The sequence below is a fragment of the Pelmatolapia mariae genome, linkage group LG14 (genome assembly GCF_036321145.2).
Source record: "Pelmatolapia mariae isolate MD_Pm_ZW linkage group LG14, Pm_UMD_F_2, whole genome shotgun sequence".
Classification (NCBI taxonomy): Eukaryota; Metazoa; Chordata; class Actinopteri; order Cichliformes; family Cichlidae; genus Pelmatolapia; species Pelmatolapia mariae.
In genome coordinates this window covers 2,904,626-2,925,817 of record NC_086239.1, presented here as the reverse complement: position 1 = coordinate 2,925,817, position 21,192 = coordinate 2,904,626, and the positions used below count along the sequence as shown (strand labels likewise).

The window sequence follows — 21,192 nt, the reverse complement described above, 5'->3', positions numbered from 1 at the left end:
GGTGGTCTGCCTATGGAGCGTGTAGAAAAACACAATTTTTGGTTTCAGCCCACTGTACATCAAATGAACCGTAAGCACTCCTCCTTCTTCTGCCTCTCTTGTTTTCTCCATTTTTCTTCCATTCTGTCCGCCTTCAAGTGGCCTTCTTTTCATCTTTAGAACGATGCGTTTCAGGGACCCAGAGAATTTTGATACACCTGAACAGCATGCCTTTAACAAAGGTGTTGTGGCTATCAGTTCCTCGCTCTGCTGAGGCACTGAACAATGTTTATTTGTACCAGTATTTGTATTAAATTCTAATGACATTATCATAAAAGGAATTTCATTCTCAAATGAATTTAAAGACGTTAACTTTTGCTCAGAAATTTCAGTGCTGAGTAAAAACTGCTGGATTCAAATACTGGATGAATTTAGAGGTTAAAGGTCAAGGTTGCAGCGATCTAACCAAATAAAACATTTTTGTCTTTTCCTCGACAACACATAAACATCATCTAGTGTTGTTTAGTTTAAATTTTGTTTCTTCATATGCTACTCAAAGTTTTTTAATGCACATGCAAATATAAATATACACCATCCATACTAAAACATAAGCAATACGTAGCTATAATTTTTAAAAGAAATGAGTAATTAGTCAGACTGCACCCGCTCTGTTTTGTTGGGGGCGGCTGACTTTGGCTTTTTAGCATCTGTCTAACCCTAATGCTTACTCTGCTGCCCAACAGATATAAAACTGCTCGTATATTAGTCTGCTGCTGCGGTGTTGAGAAGATTAGTAGGGCACACTCTTCCCCCTCCAATTTGCACTGCAATCAGTAGCACAATTTGCTCTAGTTATAAAGAGTAGACATAACCATTAACGTTCCTTTGATTACAACCATGTTAATATTCTCGTGTTTGAAGACTAAACTCCTGGCACCGCTCTGAAAAGTCCTCAAAAATTTCCTGGCAGAGTATGACAAATTATATTTAGAGTATTACAGTTTGTATAGGATATAATATTAGGCTTTATATGATAAAATGCAGGGAGATTGTTGGGCAGTATAATTGCAGATGGTGGCAATGTTTGATAGAAAGCAATTAGGCAAAGAAAATGAGTGAATAAGGCAAACTGCTATATTTACCATTTAAAATCACCTGCCTAAAATAACACTGCTCTTTCATGCTGTTTTGACATGTCGGAGCATGGATGTAGGACTGTTTTTGGAGGCCAGATGTGCACCTTGGTTGCACAGGTGAATTGTCCTGCTGTGGGAGCCAAGTGCTGCTGGAAAATGCTGTTGTCACAGGGGTGTGTGCAGGTTTCCTTAACAGTACAAGTAGCATTTAAATGAATGTTAGGACCCAAGATTTCCTAGCAGAACATTGCTTTGTAATGAGAGGATCAGCGTTGTCCTCTTCACTTTTTATTGCATTTAATATTGTGGCTGTGAGCTGTATATGTCCAGTATATGTACAAATCCATTCAGACAGACATAACGTCCTGTCCTTCCCAGCCCTGAAGACAAAACCTCCTCTTTATGATGGATAGTCTTTCAAAGTAAATGGGCTCATTTGCTCTGAAGTTTATGCATCCTGGTAACAGCGAGGCTATCCGAATCCCCCAAGTACTCCATCTTGTAAGCTTTATGCCCTCCACATGGTTATAATTTGAGAATTTCCCGATTTTCAAAGCTTTTTTTTCGGCGTAGTGTTGTTAATTAAAAAGTGGACTAGTTTTGTTGTGGCGTTCCACTTTGCCAAGTAGGGAAATCACCCTCTTCTTTCCATTTATTTCTTTGCCTTTCTCGCTCTCTCTCTCTTTCAGCCGTTCGCCCTCCCGTCCCATCCGCCTTTGTCAAGAATAAAGCTAGCCCCACCACTTTGTAAATGAAACATCCTCCCACTATTAATGGGATTGAGCAGATGTTTTCTGTTTGGATGGTCAGAGATGGGACACTAAAGCCTGCAGCAAAACAAAACAAAAAGATTTTAAGAGGAAAAAACCCCAGAAAGCAAAAGCAGATATTTATGGAAATGATTATATCACTTCCCTCATATCCCATATGAACGCATGTCTCGCACACATGGCAAATTAGAAGTCATCCCTTCCAGTTTAGCGCACGTCTTAGAGCATGTGCCAGCGATCTTGGTACTAAAACATCGTAAATAACACTGTAACCCCTGGGACAAGGTGTTATAAATAGGACGTGTCAAACCCCGCTGTAGCCAGCCGCTGTTTAAAACCTTCTCTTTTCACCCACCGGGCCGCTCAGCTGCTTTTTAATTTGGCCCTCCCGTGGGCTAACCGACTGACGCCTCTCGGCAAGGGCCTCTGTATTTCAACAAGGCCACAAAAGCCCCAGTCCTCGGGCACTCGCACTCGCAAAGCTCTCCAGCCTTTCTGAGCTGTTACTTTTTTGGAGCCCAGACTCTACCATCAGCAGAAGAGAAACACCGGCCCTGGCCAGAAGGCAGTGGCCAAGTCTCATCTGTCAGAAAGCTAGGGGCCAGACTCTCCAGCCACTGGGTGGGCAGGGCCCGACCAAAACAGAGAGAGGAGCAAAAGTGAAGGAGAGTGGAGAACAGGGGAGAGAGGGTTTGAGAGCGAGAGGAAGCTCCCAGATAAACAGACCGCAGCGCCTCAACTCCTAATCGCCCTGCGCTTCCGTTTCCAGACTCTATAATTAGAAGGGCCCCGGCCCTTCTTTCTCTTTATTCCCAGTTGACGCAAATGCTTCTTGTGGCTTGGCACCTCGTTTGGGGCGTGGGTTTTCAAGAGTTTACAGGCCCTGGGCCTTAGCTTTTTGGCTTTCTGGTCGCTCTGATACGGCATGAATAGCTAACCACTGTCTTAATGCACACTTCACTTGGCTTTAATTCGAGTTTCTTTCTTCCACCTCTGATAATCTGCACGAACCTATCATTTATCCAGATTTTCATCATCTGTGAGCAGTACTTTTTCTTTACTAATTTTCAAATCTTGACCAAGGGAAACTTTCGACTCTGAATGTGCAAAAATGGCTTCTTCTTTTTTTTCCAGAAAGGGAGTGTTTTCCATCTCCCTCGCACGTGTTGTTGGATCCTTTTAATCTCATGCCATTCCAACATCCTCTTTTCACATTTGACATGCCACCCAATAAAGCCCGGCCACTAATTAAAACCTACTGCAGCCTCCACATAAAAGATTCCAAGTGGAAAAACTGAGAGGAAAATACTAATTACTTTAATATTATTTATGTCTGGAAGTCATCAGAAGGACAGCGCCTTGGACATTTTTTACACTCTGCATCAATGAGTTGTATTATGAGTTGCTGCTCGATCTCCATGTTTGTAGCATGTCAGAAGGTTTCTGGGGATGGGATTTGGATTGTATTTGAAAAGCAGTGTAGACGAGCCAGTTTAGATCTGGGTTTGTTCTGGTGTGGTTTGTTGGGCATGTTGTTTATGGTTTGGACCTATACTTTCTGGAGTTTGACGAGCTTCAAATAAAACAGGACCAAATGAATGGGCCTGTCAGTGTTGGTTACACTTGTGCTGTGCTGTGGTTCAGCGTTTTGGTGATTCTGAATGCGCATAGCCACGCCCATAAATGTGCACTGATGCTCGAATACATAGATTCCCTCTTTTATGGATGCTCATTTCGTCTGTCCTTGAAGAATCACACGACTCGAGCCGTGCTTTTTACCAGACCGAGCTATCATGTTAGGCAAAGTTGCATTTTATGACTGTGACAAATGATAGCTGGCTTTGTTTAATGGGCTGGTTTGTTTGTTTTAAGTGCATAGTAATTCTTTTATGCTGTCTAACATGTGTCATGCACAGTTTGTATGGTTGTATGATGCTGGAATAAAATACAGTTGAAATATTTTGGTTGGCCAGTGTACCATTAGCAACATTTAGACACACTACACAGATTGGAGTATCATTTTGAATCATCTTGATTAAAATGATTAAAATAAACAAAGAAAAAACAAGATGTAACAAGTGCTTCAGGTAACGTCTAAAAGTCTCTGGTGGAGTGATGGGACATCAACGTCTGAGAAAGATACTGCCTCATTTGATCGTTTGATGATTGCAGTAAAAACACATCTTCCGTATGCTATTAGGGCCAGATGATATGCATATGGTTAACATAGATGTTTTCCTCTTCAGACCACATTATGTTGTATGGATGGGAACATTATCATTGTGGAGTATACAGCACTATTGACCCCCAAAGCTTAGTTTGTTCGATTAGTGTCATCACTGTATGGTTTGGCCCAGTTGAAAAGGTCGGCGCTGCTGCATGATACAAATGTAGCGCGAAATGCATTTTAAACCAAGCATATTACAATATTTGAACATTAGCAAAAAAACAAACAAAAAAACAAAAGGCATGCATTCAAGCAGCTGCATGCTAAAATAAGAACCATTTATACAGCACACATTAAGAATCAGCTTACAGTGAAGCCGGCTAACGGACTGATTCCTGATGTCATTGACTATGTGTTCTTTGTAGGAATGCTGCTGGTAACTGCCGACACCCTGGGACATGACTTTCACGTCTTCCAGATCCTCACCCACCCGTGGGCATCTTCGCAGAGTGCCGTTCACCATCTCTATACGCTGCATCGTGGGGAGACTGAAGCCAAGGTCTGAAACAGACTCAAACCTACACGCACACTGCAGGCTGTCCTGGTTCAGCCCAGGGGTTTTCTCCTTATATATTTTAGCACAAAACCTAGGTGGCGAAGAATAATCTTACTGAGATACCTGGACCACCGGAACTGAGAGCTACTCACCCTCTCTCCAAAGATGAAACATCCACTATCTCATGACCATATTGTGGGTAGGAATGTAGATCAACTGTTAAACTCACAGCTTTTATCATTTATTTAATGACTTAGTTATCCTCAGTTGTTTCTTCATTTCCTTTCAGTAGTAGACATGAGATGACCCTTCCCTTAGCTGTCCAGTTTGAGTGAGATCCAGGTTTGGACCAATCCCCCTCCAAACCACATTCCCATTTAAACAGATACATTTATGAGAAAAAATACATGACTGGTAAAGAAAAACATTCATCCAGTTTATAGAAAATAACATGCTCCTCCCCCTCGATGAACTGCAACATTTAAACAGCATTAAAACATTACCTGTGTTGTTATTCTATACAATTTAGCGTAATTGTGTTTTTATAGTACGAAATCACAACAACAGTTACCTGAAGTTGCTTTATATTGTAAGGTAAAGACCCTACAGTAATACAGAGAAACCCCAGCATTAAGACAACCAATGAGAAAGCGTTTGTGAAAAGTGGGAAGGAAAAACTCCCTTTTAACAGGAGGAAACATCCTCCAGAACCAGGCTCAGGGAGGGGCAGCTATCTGTGTGAGCAGTTGGGGATGAAGGGAGACAGAACAAAAGACTTACAGAGGAAGAGAGCCAGAGATTCATTTGAACTAATGATTAAATGCAAAGCTGTGTACAGATACATAGTGAGTGAAGAAACACTCTGTGCATCATGTTGAAGCGTAACAAAAGGAGCGTGTTACCTGATTTAAACCTAACCATTACTTATCAAAAAAGAAAGTTTTAAGTAAAGAGGATGTCTCTGCTAAAATCTCGAGTTATGACCCATTATTACATGTGGTAATACATTTAATAATACTTTAGGGATAGAATAGCGTATATTGTGCAGTATATTAGCTGTGGGCAGCTAATATACGCCACCTACACTTTGACACTTTCATTAAATGTATGGTCTATAATAATGAAGTAAAGGGATATGGTAATTAATTTAATAAAACATTGAAAAGAAAAAAAGATTGTAGTTCTCAAGATTATTTTTAATTTGACTTTTTCTCATGAATTACAGTAGAAAGGAGAAGTGCTTGCTCAACAAAAGTACTTCAGGCCTTGTTAAGTTCAGGATTATTGACTGGGAACACACACCATCACATGCACACACACTCTTACAGCCTGCCTGCAGTTAATGTATGACCAAACGTCAGGTCTGCTGACTGGCTGCACACTGAGGGTGCTTTGATCCAAGCCCTTGTAAACACTGAATGCCGGCCCCTGCCTGTGTTTGGGACAGGGGTTATCACCACAATAACACACAGACACACACCACACACACACACACAGAACTCAGAAACATACTGGGAGTCATAAAGTCTTGAGTTAGGTAGGTGGAGGTGGACGCCTTATCTGTCTCCAGCGACCAAACATGCGGCTGGCTGTCAGTGACCCGAGGCCAGGTAAACAGACCTGCAAGCTGATAACGGCTGTAAGGGGCTGAAGGTGGAGCAGAAGGTGGATGAGCTCAGAGCCACGAGGCTCTTCTACTAAACTTAACAGTCTGTAGCATCAATTGATGTCCAGTCATCTGAATGAATGAAAAATGAACTGGCACATTTATTTGTGCTTCAGTAATGAGGCTGCTCTGTGAAAACACAATTTCTTCAGCCTTTATTTACAGTGTGTGAAAAAGTGTTTGCCCCCTTCCTGAGTTTCTGTTTTTTATATTTTTGTCACACTTAAATGTTTCAGATCATCAAACAAATTTAAATATTAGATAAAGATGACTCAAGTAAACACAAAATGCAGTTTGTAAATGAAGGTGTTTATTATTGGGGGAAAAGAATCCAATCCTAAATGGCCCTGTGTGAAAAAGTGATTGTCACCTATACCTAATAACTGGTTGGGTCACCCTTAGCAACAACAGCTGCAATCAAGCGTTTGTAGTAACTGGCAGTGAGTGTTTTATAGCGTGTCTTGGCTCACTCATCTTTGCAGAATTGTTGTAATTCAGCCACTTGGAGGGTTTGAGCATGGACTGCCTTTTGAAGGTCATGCCACAGCGTCTCAATTGATTTCAGGTCAGGACTTTGACTCGGCCACTCCAAAGTCCTCATTTGGTTTTTCTTAAGTCATTCAGAGGTGGACTTGGTGTGTTTTGGATCATCGTCCTGCTGCAGAACCCAAGTGTGCTTCAGCTTGAGGTCGTGGACAGTCTCCCACAGGATGTTTTGGTAGACAGCAGAATTACCACAAAGATTCAGAATCTGAATCAGAGTGCTTTATTAATATCTAAGGAAATTATGTCAAGTCTTCCAGATCCTGAGGCAGCAAAAAAGCCCCGGCCATCACACCACCACCACCATATTTTACTATTGGTATGATTTTCCTTTTCTGAAATGCTGTTTTACTTTTACACCAGATGTAATAGGACACACCTTTCAAAAACTTCAACTTTTTCCACGTCTGTTCCATGTTTTTACCATTTGTGGATAATGGCTCTCACTGTGGTTCGCTAGAGTCCCACAGCTTTAGAAATGGCTTTATAACCTTTTCCAGACTGAGAGATCTCAATTTCTTTGTTTCTCATTTGTTCCTGAATTTCCTTGGATCGTGGCATGATGTCTGGTTCTTGAGGATCTTCCTTTCTTTGTCAGGCGGGTCCCATTGAAGCGATTTCTTGATTGAGAACAGGTGTGGCAATAATCAGGTCTGGGTGTGGCTGTTGAACTCAGCTTTCCAAAGGTGAAACACCACAATTCATTTATGTTATATCCTGGGGGGAGCCACTTTTTTGCACACAGGGCCTTAATAATAAACACCTTCATTTAGAAGCTGCATTTTGTGTTTACTTGCTGCTCAATGGTTTGGTATCTCCTTTGTTCAATCAGTAGACTTCTGGGGGTCACGGCAGATGGCCCCGCCCCTTCCTGAGCCTGGTTCTGTTGGAGGTTTCCTCCTGATAAAAGGGAGTTTTTCCTTCCCACTTTTGCCAAAGTGCTTGCTCATAGGGGGTTGTCTGATTGTTTCTATATTATTGTAGGGTGCTTATTAAGAATATTAAGCACCTTGAGGTGATTGTTGTTGTGATTTGGTGCTGTATAAATAACATTGAATTGTAGTAATGCAGCACATGTTTTCAACAGGTAAGAAGTCTGAAAGAACGCCAGTTATGCAACCAGACTCCCAGACATACTGTTGTAATACGTATATATGTGTATATCATTAGTATTAATTCACAAATGCATTCAAAAATGTGCATGCCATACAATGCTGTATTTAGAAATGTGTGCTGAGAACCAGCCATATGGCCTTCTCTTCTTTATCATGCTGGACATGTCATGCATGATCTTCAAAAACAATTTGAAATTCCACTTTCCCTCACAAATTTTTTAATTAGCTCAGGCCTAAAGAAAGCAGCTGCTTTACTGTTTTCTTAGCTTGCATACAGTAGTTTGAACCTGCATTTGCATATTCACTAACATTGGTTTTCAGTGTTTCTGAGCTCTGATTTTTAAGGCCCCTCAGGCCCCTCAGGTCACAGCATTTCATACTGATTTCAATTTTCACTCTTCGTGTTCTCCAGATTCGTTGAATGGCTGAACGATGTTATGTACCTTAGATGATAAAACCAAATTCTTTGCAGTTTAATACTGAGAAATGTTATTCTTGAAACAGCTGATCTATTTGCCCACACTATTTTTCAAAGAGAGGTGAACCCCTCCCTTCTCTGCCTCATTTCTGGGGTACTTTTTTTTATATATATATCTATATATATCCAGTCATGTTACTAAGATGTTACTAGTTATATTAACATTTTTAGTTGTTAGATGTTCCACTATGTCTTGTTAAGCATCACAAAACTCAATTTTTCTGCCTCTATTGCAAATTAAAAAACAAAAGATTTTCAGAGTTTTAGCAGTTGACATGTTGCCTTTCCATTGTTTCATTATGTAAAATGTATTTTTATGTTTATTTACATTATAATCACTGTGTAAATGGAGTTTTTGGGGACAGACTGTCACTGTCAGATTTCCTTTGTAACATACTTTCACAGAGTAACCAGGCTTCTTGTGCAAACATGTGATTTGAGTATTTGCCAATTATATGTCAATATTTAAAAACCTTACTGACTTTAATGTTAAAAGCATTTTGTTTTAATATTGTGATATTTTTGTGAAGCAGTGGAAATTATCTAAACTTGTAGTTCTGACACAAAGCAGCAGCTCCAGTCCCATGAAGACGTTTGTGTTCAAAACCCGTATCAGCCATATTTAGTATATCCACATTGTTTAAAAGCATTTACACACTTATGGATCTGTTTAAATCTATTACGCTTCTGCTCACAGTTAACAGTGCTTTTCCATCGTTATAGATCAAATTAGGTTGCCATAACAATATTGACAAACAGAGGCCTGTTATGTAACTTTTGTAATCATAGTAAGTCTGTCAAAGTGAGAAGGATGAGGCGTCCGATGCTAACAACCACATAAACCCTCGTTAATTGTCCATCTCACACCTCCATGTGAGATGTGTTTATCTTTGTCACATTCTCGTCAGACTTATTCTCAGGTCAGCTGAGGTGCTTAATCTTCACTACCTGGTGTGACTGATGAAAGAAAAACAAAGGCATTAAACTCGTCTTCTCATCTTCTGACTGTCACACATGTCATCAAGTACTTTGCAGGAAAATACGAGGGAGAGCTATCCAGTCTTTCAGGAATGTGCTACCTCCACATCAGCCCTTGCATGTGACTGAAAGCAGATGCATTCCGCCTTTTTGAGATAACATTTGACAAATGTTTGATATGTGGATGGTTGTCACACCATGAAAGTACAATTATAGCCACCCTTCAGGTAATCCCCCACCTGATCCAAATGGATTTGGCCATGATATCCAGGACCCATTTACTGTTGGAGCCCTGACAGGTCTATTATGACCAATTACAACACACACAAAGTAGCCCTTTCTCATCTCTGAATCATCTCTTATAAGCTACAGCAGAGGTCAGCCCTCCTCTTTCAGTCATCTTTGTAAAGTAAAGTAACTGTCTGGTATGCAGAGGATGCCCCATTAACTGTCATTGCTGGGGACAATTACCTCGTCTGACCTGGCAAAAGATTAGAAAGGCCTGGAGGGACAGAGCTTTCTCTTTGACTGGCTGACTGAGAAGTCAGGCATTCCTCTTGTAAACTTTCTCCTGGATCTACACTCTCCAGCCTGCCACATAGATATATAATATATATATATATATATATGTATTATTATTATTTTAATTTTTTTAAGGCATGTCAAGTGATAGATGCAGTTTCAGCACACAATCATTTCATCAGTCTGTCACCTTATCTCTTTGTCTTTTCATTTTCTCGCTCCCACTCTCCAGTGCTTGTATTGTCTCATGCAGCCTATTTGTCTGGTTTCCTGCATGTCTGACGTGCTCAGGGAGATCCTATCTTCTCTTGAATGTCTGCTCCCTGAGTGTTGGAGAAGAGCAACTAAATAAGGGTGCCATTTTTCTTGGTCATTTATTTTATCGCCAAACAATCTCACATCTTATTGTCACCTCTTGCAAAAACTGTTGTCTGTTTCTGTCAGGCTAGTCGACATCTCAGTCATATCTCTTGATCTCTGCGATTAATACTATAGCCCAGTCACACTAGAGTTAGTTGCACTTTGGAGTAGTTTACGTTTGCGTCCATGTTTCTGTGCTGAATAAAATACGCAGGCATGTAAATATATTTTACACGTTCATCAAGTTATTTTGAGACTATCCATCCACTTTCTGCCACAGGTCTGGGTCACAGGGACAGCAGAGAAGCCCAGGCCTCTCTCTTTGACCATATTCACAGATGGGATTATTTTGAATTGTGCACAAATGATAATATGCCAGTGTGGAAGAGTTTTTTATCTTTGCCAACTGTCTCAGCTGAAAGAAGCTTCATTTCAACACTGTACCTTCTCTGACCAGCAAATCTAAAATCAAGGTCCACCGTAAACCCAAGTTTGGGACAGTAGGCTTTCCACACTGTCCCAGAGCCATCCCACCAAAAATTTAGGAGGTTTACAGCCCTCCAAGTACTTAGTTTCTCAAGTCACTCAGTGTGTAGTTTGTATGGAGTAGGCATCATTCTGTTTTAGGAGCATATGCACCTGAGGATCATCCACATAGAAGTGGCTTCTAAGAATGAAACTGAGGGGCTGCAGATACAGAGAAAAGGTGCCCAATGACTGATCCCTGAGGATGTGAGATGGTTTAGACTAACACAAAAACATTCTGTCCTGTTTTTACACGTCGACCAGCCTCTACACTTTAATGGAATTTTCAGAAAGACAGAAATCATGTTTCTTTTGCAGCAGTTTTAAGTCGTATGTGTCAACATTTCCACTACTTATGCTTATGGTGTGACATTTATCTGCTCTGTTTTTTGTCTGTGATTTTTTTCACCTGTCTGGATCCAGGTACAGGACATGTGTTTCAGCCAGGACAGTCGCTGGGTAGCCGTCAGCACCCTCCGTGGCACCACACATGTATTTCCCATCAACCCCTACGGCGGTGCACCGTGTGCCCGGACTCACATGTCCCCACGCGTGGTAAACCGGATGTCGCGCTTTCAAAAGAGCGCTGGATTGGAGGAGATTGAACAGGAGCTGAACAGGGTAGCTGCTTTAGGAGGAGGAGCAGGAGCTGGAAGTCTTGCAGGAAGTGGCTGCATCTTAGGTGGAGGAGGCATCGGTGGGCGCTGTAGCCCCATACCTGGCCTGTCCAGTAGCCCCTCAGGGTCTCCATTACATGGTAAGGAGCTGGGAGGGTGAAGAAGTGAGACGCTTATTGATGTTTCAGTTTTAGAAGTCCAAGTTGGCGTCTCAGCAGTAGAGTTGTGGTCAGAAGTATACATACACACGACACACAGGGGCTTTAATTGTTTCTTTGTTTGTTTTTAAAGGTGAAATGATTGTATATATCTTTAATCACTTTAAAAAACAAGAATTGGGTGTACAAGTTTCAATTTTGGATCTCCACAGGATTTGATAATGATGATGAACAGCAGAGCGTATCATTCAGTGTGCATCATTAAAAAAAAAATCATCCGATTTCAAAGCGCTTTAATTACACAGCTGTTCACTGGTAACAATGAAAACTGTTAGAAAGAGCAGATTTAGGAGTTTTAAGTGGTTGCTGGTTGGTAGCATAGCAACAGCAGTGACTCCAGACATGCTCAGACGGGTGTGAGTATTGTGTGGACATATGCCGCTTCCAGAGCGGACACACTGAGCACCTGTGAACATTGTGAGTTTTGTATGTAAAACTTTATATTCAGCCATGTGTTTCAAAAATTACTTACTTGACTTCTATGTCCATTTCTTAAAAAATGTAGCTTTTTAAAACTGGATTATTCTTTGTGATACACTCTGTATATTAGCGAGTTGTCACAGTGAGTAATAAATGTGTTAGTCATGATGTAATACATGATTGTTCCAAAACTAGATGACAAGCAGCTTCCTCAGTTCTGTAATCTCTGTAAACTAAACAGTAATTCTCATCTAGTCTGGTTATGTTGACACATTCACATCCTTAGAACAGACCACGAATTCCACCCAGAACTGTTTACCAGCTGTGATATACTTGGAAGTTTAGCCTTGAAAGTTCATTAGACGCTCTATGAGGTTTTTTTCCAGCCCCCATTTTTGAGAATAATTTAATCGGGCAGCAAACGTCATAGAGAGTTTGTATAAGTTAACAGGAAATCCAAAAACATGTTTCTGTTAGTTTACTCATTTACTTTTCGCACCTTCAAAACTAAGGTACATACTGACCCATGAAGTTTTGATACAGTTATACCTCTAATCATAATGTCAGTTAACAACAAGTCCTCACATACCGGGTGCTGAAATCAGTGTGTTTACATCATAAATGACTTACATTACCTATTGTCAGATTCATTTTTAATTTTGATTTATTGAACCTTTATTTATACAGGAAGTTCCACTGAGACTCTGTGTCTCATTTACAAGACAGACCTGTTTCAGACGAACATATTAAAATGCTTCAGGTTGACTGTTTTTAATGATCAGTTAACAATTACATCAACAACATAATTTACAAACAGCAAGTTTTGTTAGTAATGTCTTAGCTGCCACGTTAGTGTTGCTTACTTACACTGTTTTTAACTTCTGCAGAGAATCTTTGTATAATCTAAGATATAACCTAACCAAGTGGCCAGTGCCGTTCCCAGCATTTGTACTTGTGGGTGGTGTTTTATGTGTTAATTACCTTGTGGCTGTGGCCTGGTGTCATATGCTGTTCTAGCCATAAGAGAAACAAATGCAATACTGGGCCTTTTCCCTCCTGGGTCCCCACACTTTGTTGTGGTCATGGTTTTTTTCCGTAGGCAAATCTGTATGTTGTTTCTTCAGACATGAAATCTCCAACCAGGAATCTGCTGTTGTCTCCGAGTCCTTGTATTGAGGGTATGATTGTTGTTCCTTATATTTGAGGCAACAGTTATTTTTCTCTCACTGATCCTTTTGAAAACTGCAGCAGAAATGCATAAGAGGAAACAACTGTACTGAGCAGGCCAATCACAGTAGCTGCGGCCTCCATTAACGCAACAGTTGGTGACATTCCTAGGACAGCGCACGTTAGGTGACAACACAGGTCTTCAGAAGGGTCTGCAGTTACTGCGTACATACAGCATAGACTTACTGTAAAAATACCAATCCCCTCTTGCCACCCTCTAACACGTTAAGCAGAGAGGGGGCAACCTTTGCATTCACCTAGAGATGTGTTTCTGTCCACATGACGACTGTAAGCATGACAGTCGCTCTTTTTCAGCAAGTATCTCTCCGTCTGCAAGTATTTTGTCATGATTGTGCCGTGATATAAAAACGGTGAGCTAAATGGAGTGTTACTTCAGGTTAGAGATTGCTGCAGTGGAGTCTGTGTGTGTGTGTGTGTGTCTGTGTGCATGTGTGTTTGTGTTTCCAGTGACTGGTTGTCACAGGAGCCACTTTTCCAGGGACTCTGCCACAACCTTGTCTCTCTTGTTTGTCAAACACTATTGCAGGCCACTCACACTAGCTGTGTGTACCTTTCTGGCAAAGATGCACACTGATAAATACAGACTTTGTGTAACTTGCACTGTTTGACCCCAAAGGTGTTACTTGGAGTAAATTATCACAGTTTCTATGAGTCATGGTCTTCCTGGAATATCGCTGAGCTTTGATAAATGTGCTGCTGCCAGCAGCGGGTGGATAACTTGATAAACACTTCAGAGAACCAAATGACTGGGAATCGATTGGTGGGTAATTCTGCATGCTATAGTAGAAGAGGTTTGAAAACTTAATTCATGTTTGTTTCGTGACATAGTTTTCATCTTACTGCCGTGGAAACAAGCTCCTGAACTTTAAAATACTATAACAAGTAGTTCATTAACTTCAAAAGTGAAGGTCATGCAAGCAGATGTGTGATCTATTCCACAGAGCAGTGTACTCCTTTGGATATGTACACATTTTTTTTTATTTAGGAGAGACACTGTTATTTATCCCATGTTGTGTTCCAGCAAAAAGTGTTAATGTGCTGAAGTAAAATATTTAGATGGACAGTTTTGTTTGAACCTAACCTCTTACAGTTGGAAGATAAATATTTAAAATCGTGTCTTATCATATCTAACAATTTTCCCACTGTATCCTGTGACCAGACTTTTTGTTTTTATCTGATGTATTCCCAATACCATATCAGATGAACTCACTTCACTTCACTTTATCTTTTGCTGGATGTTATTAGCTCAGTGGATGTTGTTGCAGTGTTTTTTGTTCACTTATTTGAACTGTCAATATGAAACATCTGTTTAACCCAGAGGCATTACAAGCCTTATAGTTCTGAGTTCAGTTGATTCGATGCCGTTCTCTCCTGTTCCTGTTTTTCCTGCTGTGGTTCATGAGGTACGGCTGCTCGTCTGCTAAGATTGGTCACTCTGAGTGCAATCACACCCTCCGTGATTTACTGCTTCAGTAAGTGCGTTACACTGTGGCATCAACGTAAACACTGTTTCATACCATATTAACAGTTGCTGCTGTGGATGCACCGATTCCTATCACTGGACTACTCGGATACTCACATACGGCAGAAATGTGATACCATAGTCTGGTCTCAGTCTTTTACCTTTGTCTGTTTGTTTGTGCAAATTATACACAGTTTAAAAACACGTATTTGAAAATGTGTTTGAGTTTGTAGGGCACTATAGCAGATTACTGCTGCTCGAGGTCAATCGGCTGGACTGCTAAAAGACAGTATAAATATTTAGAGGGTTTAGCGTCATTATAATGAAATCCATTAAATTTTTAGGTGTTTCACAGTATTGAACACAGGCGTTCTCTGGCTATTTTTCTGTTCTTGTGAATAATAGCAATAATTGCCATAAATATTATAGATGGAAATATTATAGATGATCCATATCTCTCATCCTGCGACCAGCACTGTGCGGCCCAAAAGTCTTCAAATAGTTGATCGAAGATGCTGGACTGGCACATGAGGTTTCAGGGTCAGGTCTTACACACTCCTGCGTGACTGTGCCCTTGCTTTCTTTGTCCTTCCTGTCTTCCTTGTGTAGCTCCCCAACCCCCCACCACACACACACACACACACACACGTACATGCATGGACACATTCCTCCACGGTGTGAAAAATAGTTCATCAAACATTAAAAGGATGTCTGGAGAGTCACTGCTGTGCTGCGATGAGAGACAGAGAAGCACAGAAACATCAAAGTGGGCTCGGAGGTGAAAGTGACTTAGCAAAGTAATGAGGTGCAATTGAGGAAAAATGAAGAAGAGATAGAGCAGAAGGAATAAAAGTGGGAGGGGGTAGGCGACAGAAGCAGGGAGAAAAAGATAAGTTTGTAGTAGCGGTGCTGAAAGCCGGGGTCTCGGGGAGCGTGGTCGTAAATCACACTTTGGTTTCAAAGGAGAACATTAGGGCCACCTGTCAACAATTAGTCCACACAGGGATACCTAACTCTGTCTGTGCATGTCTAGGTGTGTGTGTACATTTGAAAAAGATAAAGTATCTACAGCAGAGATAGCTGTGGTAAAATATATAAAAATGAGCCGGTTAGAATCTCCCTTTGGAGAAAGTTTGACTTAACTGTGATGTTTAAAGGGTTTCAGGAAATTAAAGGTGGGTTTGACACGACTTGTATCAATTTAAGAATTGCCAAAAAGTGCCTATTTCAGTAAGCCATTATCAGTTGTGACCTGTGGAGGAAGGTCATTTAGGTCTCTCTCTTTCTCTGTCTGTCTGTTTTTGTTTTTTTTGAAGATAAATTGGCTCCGAGGCATCCTGCCTCATGTAAATTTAGAAATCCAGCCCCTACCGCCACCAGCGTTGATAAAACTCCATAATTTTCACCGGATGCAAACACATCGAGTCACATTTGCTTTTGTGTTTACCTTCCGGCCTGCTTTTGCAGGCTGGGTGTGAATTTTGGGTAGCGAAGACGGTTTTCTTAGGCTGGCACAAAGCAGCAGGGTGAGGCAAGCTGGGGCAGGGCCACCTAGCCACAACAGCTGCCCTGTGATTGTCGCCAGCGAGGACAGCGTTGATTTTTGGGAAGGAACTGTAGAAAAGTACACATCCTTCTCAAAGCTGCCAGCCTCAGGCCACCGGCACACCTAAAAATAGAGCCTGCAATTGGCTGGCTGCTTGTCACTGTTAAAATCTGAAATGGCTATTTATGTCCTTGTGTACAGTACTTTTTTCTCTCCCCAAAGCCTGTCCTCTGTGCGATCAATGTATTGTCATTTGAGGTGATGACCCATAATGTGAGCGTCCCATGCTGTAAAAGTGTGGTTTGTCTGCGGCGCAGCTCATACAAGGCTAGATTAGTAAGTGCATATTCTGTGCACAGGGCAGAGGTTATTGAGGCTATACCAGGCATATGGCAGCCACTGCAGACGTTTTATTATTCAGATGTCTTTCAGCTCCAACCACAGTACTGTATAATACAGCAGTGTGTGGAGGAAAAAAAGCAGCTTGATCATAATAATCTAAAAAACCCTCTTTGATTTTCGGTTTGCTTTGACTTCATATTTTTACCGCGCCATAGTTCTGAGCAGTACCTAGAGATGAGGTTTTTATCTGCTGACTGAGGGTCAGTTTTTCTGCTGTCCACATGAAATGCTGTGAAATGTCCCGGCTTTCCCCTTTTCTGCAACATGTTTATGACAGTTATGACTTGGTGTGCATTTTTTCACATGCTTGGGTGCCTTTCATTGTATACATAGCACCAGTAATACACTTCCCAACCATAAAACATCAACACAGGGCTATTAGTCAGTGCAGCAGATTTGTTTCCCCGCAAAGCAGGAGCCCTGGTGGTCCGATCATAGGGCCATCTGGGCCCTGGCGCTGGTTCAGAGAAAGAGGGGGAGGCGAAAAACAAGGTGTGACGGGAAACTGTTAATTCACTTGTTGATAAAGGGACACTTCCTTTCTGCTATTAGAGGCTGACGGGTTGCTTATTTGGGTTTGGACTTTTGTTTTATCTCGCCCTCCTCCTCCTCCAGCGCTCCCCTTCGTCAGTCATCGTCCTGTGGTGAAAAACACCAACGCTCTGCTGAAGCCGATGCCAAGGAAACATTACCTCATAACTGCTGGTGTGTGACACGTATGTGCACGGCCTCGCGCTGACCCTGTTTTTAACAGTATAGTTTACCTTAAGTTAAACAGTCGCAGCGTACAGACAGAAAATCTAGAAAGTTTCGTAAGATACGATAGATGGCTTTAACAGAGGAGGTCGGGATTTTAATTTCAGTAACGTGTAAACTGCACGAACCAGTCGGATGGATTACTTGTCCAGACTTTCGTCGTCATAATGAGCTGTCCGCCTTGGATCGGCGTCCGGCCTGAGGCTGAGCTAGCCAGCATTTGTAAAGGGACCACATGCATGCCATTTTATTTTCATTTCAGATTTTTATTTTATTTTTTTAAATGTACTCTCTGATGTGGTTATACCATCTATACCATCTCCATGGCTGCTGACCTCACCCAGATATCAGCGATATTTATCGAGGTTATGTCCAACCTCACAAATGAGTGGACACATACTTTCCAGCCATTTAATGCAGTTCATTCTGACGTGTAGTAAAACGATGGTCAAATATATTGCAGCAGATATGCTAAGCTTGCTCTGTCCCCCTGAAACAATCCAAAAAGCGTTTTTAGATTTTTATCAGTCAGTCTGTTTGATGCCTAAAATGAAAGACTTGAACTTGTTACATTTATTCATCATCATTTCTCATCGATTTGTCACAGTGTCTACAACATCAACTTATAACCGGCCGTAATTTTTTTCATTGGTTTATATTGAAACTCATGTTCATTTTTTAAATTAAACATAGTGATGTACAGAAGAACATGATGAACCATAGTAAACTTTTATAAATGAAATAACTCGTGGAGGGGACAAATTTCGAATTTTCTCAGATAGATACTTTGTACTTTTCAAATGTATGAAAAAAAAGTTCTCCAGCAGAAATAATATCTGTTGATATTTAGATATTTATTTAAGTAACTTTGTAGAGTGGACATAAAAAATAATTTTAGGTTCACTGGGTCGGCAAAAGTGAGTTATTAATAAAATTGTGCCTCTGCATGCATCTGTGACCTCGCTGTGGTGTAGTTGACAGGACCAACGTCACTTTATCAGTTGCTTACCTTTCTTTGACCTTGTCCTACATTTTCTGTACACCCAACAACAACACAAGGATACACTCTCCCCTGACATGTAGTTCTGACATTTTATCAATGACAGCAACATTACTTCCTGTTCTTTATCCTGAGACATTTGTATTGTGCTTCTGTGTCTCAGCTGAAAGTTGGAAATAGATCAGAGTCATTGAAGAATTTGGGAAGTATCAGTCAGACAGTTGAATAAGACAGAATAAACTTTTGAAGAGGTGAATAATAAAATTATTATAGAGGTAAAGAAGCTGTTAATTATTTCAAGTAGTGGACTGTTTTATTACCACAATGATCCTCCGTGTGGCGCTGTGTGGTCAGGATTGCCGACACTCTGCAGAGGGAGGAGCAGAGCAGGCAGGCCGTGCTCCGCAAAGAGAGACGGACAGAGAGGAAAGGACTCGTAAAGCCTGACTTGTTGCTGCAAGGATTTCGCCTTGATACAAATCTAACAACACAGAAAAAGCAGGGTAATTTCTCTGGACCCTTTTTTTATGAATGGTCACTTCCTCCAGCTAAAACAACTTGCAGCCCTCCTTTGTAGGTTGTGTTTTTTTAAAAGGCAGTCTAAACACTTATCTGGTGAATGTGGGGCCTCTTCTCGACCTCTCTTCTCCTTTTCAGTTTTAACATATTTAGAAAATGAGAAAGACGCAGATACATTTGAAATGAGATATTTTATATCACAGCAAAGACACTTTATTTCTTCTCTGAGCAGCCTTTGTTTTCATAATTTGCCTCTTTTATTGGTGACACAGAAACCAGCTTCACCTCTAAATCCTACTGTATAGATCTTAATAATTGAAATGACAAATTACTTGTCAGCAGGAAATAGGAATTGGCAAATGGCTTCCTACAAGGAGCAGATGTTCTTTTAAAAGCATTTTTTCCCTCGACCTGCCATGCAGTCAAGAGGATTTGTACATTACTCAGTACATTTGATTTAACAGTCGTGTGCCATCAAAGGTAAGCTAGTGTTTGCGGATCGTGTTTGTTGCCGGCTCCGGCGGCAGGATTCTCCCTGCGGTCGTCGGAGGAGCCAGAGCCCAGCTTGGCTTGAGTCAATAAACGGAGAGCTCAGCGTAAAACCACACAGCAATCGAACAAGCTGTTTACCCTGAAAATTAGCCTTCCCCTCTACTTTTAAGGCTTTTAAACCAACCAAAAATACACAGTGCAAGGAATATGTATCTTGGCCAGCATTTGGGCTCCGCCAGAGACCTCTGTCCTCTTTATAGGAACCCTAATAACTCAGCCTCCGTAGCCACTAACCCTCTCGTCACTGGCTGCACTCATCATTATTTGATTTGCAAAATTGTAAGGTAGAGATAAAGAAATAAAGCTGGCTTGCCATTACACACAGGCAGCACTTGTGGCTTACAGCTTATTGCCTGCCATGTGAATAGCACACGCTCTGAAAAGCCAAAGCCGTCCATTGTCACAGAAATCGATAGATTTTACATCCTGCTTTTGTTCTGTGCAGCACTTGGATCCTTCTGCTTAAAAATCATTTCTATATGAATTCTGAAGCTTAATTCCTTCAAAACGTTCATCTTTTTAATGCAGGGTGTTGCAGGGTTAATGACCTGCGTGTGTGCCCGTGTAAAATATGCATTAAAAAAAAAAGTCAAACATGTTGTTGCTGCTAAAAATGTCTCTCGGCTAAAATGGATTCATTTATTTTTCTTCATAATTCAAACCAAGCTGATATAAGTTTCAAGGTGCACAAGCAGCGTCGCGTCTTTGTAGTCCTAAATATAAGAAGCGTGTATTAACCTGAAAGAAACCTTTCCCTGCTTTGCCCTTAGATTCGTTGTTTGCTCGTGGACTAAGTGTTTTTGACGTGCTGTTTATTTAGACTGGGAAGTCAAAATTCTGCCTGCTGAACCCAGATCAGAGCGGCCCGCCGGTTGTTACCAGCAGAACCGCAAAAAAAGCCAATCAGCACGAGATCGGGAGAAAAACTGCACCGACTTTCCACGTTTCTATTTGCGTGTGTTTAACTGCTGTAGGTGGTGGATGCTGGTCCATTAGTGCAGACGAAAAAAGACAGGCACTGCTTTGACAAAATAATTAAAATACCAACCTCCTTCAAGAAGAGAGGAGACTGAACTCTGCAGGAATGAAAACACGATGATGGCGAGGATATGTTAATCGTTTTAGCTGGACTTCACGAGTTTCTTCCGTTGGCTCGTGAATGCAGCGTGAGGCGGCTGTCACAGTAATGCAGACGTCTCATTATCTCCTCTCTGTCTGTCTTATTGTTTCCTCTCCTTTGGACCGCGGGGTTATAAAAGGAGAGGCATTTAGAGGCAGACAGAGTGACGGACGCAGCCAGTCTCCTCTCTGACCAGGAAGGTCAGCTCTTCCTCATTTAGCTCCGGGCATACGCTGATCTGTTTTTAATCATGTACGCTAACACAGTTGTATTTATTTATTTATGTATTTATTTATTTATTTTTGGAGCAACTGTTGGAATCTATTTATGGCAACGGGGGGAAAATACATACTGAAAGTGTATCTTAATACCTGGCCACACACACAGGTGAATATTTTTTTGCATCTGATTTCATTTTTTTATCATTTTTTGCTTGCAAAAAATTTGATTTAAAAACATTTTGGCCCGACAGAAACATGCCTGCTATTATTAAAATAATACAAAAAGTTTTACTCAGAAAAATAAACAGTGGGACTC

The 21,192-nt window shown here is 41.1% G+C and overlaps 1 protein-coding gene across 4 annotated transcripts in view; it reads left to right on the top strand.

The window, feature by feature from the left end:
- The window catches only part of bcas3 (BCAS3 microtubule associated cell migration factor), a 323,139-nt gene that overhangs the window by 60,822 nt on the left and 241,125 nt on the right, over nucleotides 1-21,192 (top strand). For all 4 annotated transcript variants that reach the window (XM_063492927.1, XM_063492926.1, XM_063492928.1 and 1 more), the window contains exons 14-15: nucleotides 4,478-4,611; nucleotides 11,219-11,552. In XM_063492927.1, the coding sequence (XP_063348997.1) occupies nucleotides 4,478-4,611; nucleotides 11,219-11,552 (468 nt within the window). The remainder of the gene's footprint in view (nucleotides 1-4,477; nucleotides 4,612-11,218; nucleotides 11,553-21,192) is intronic.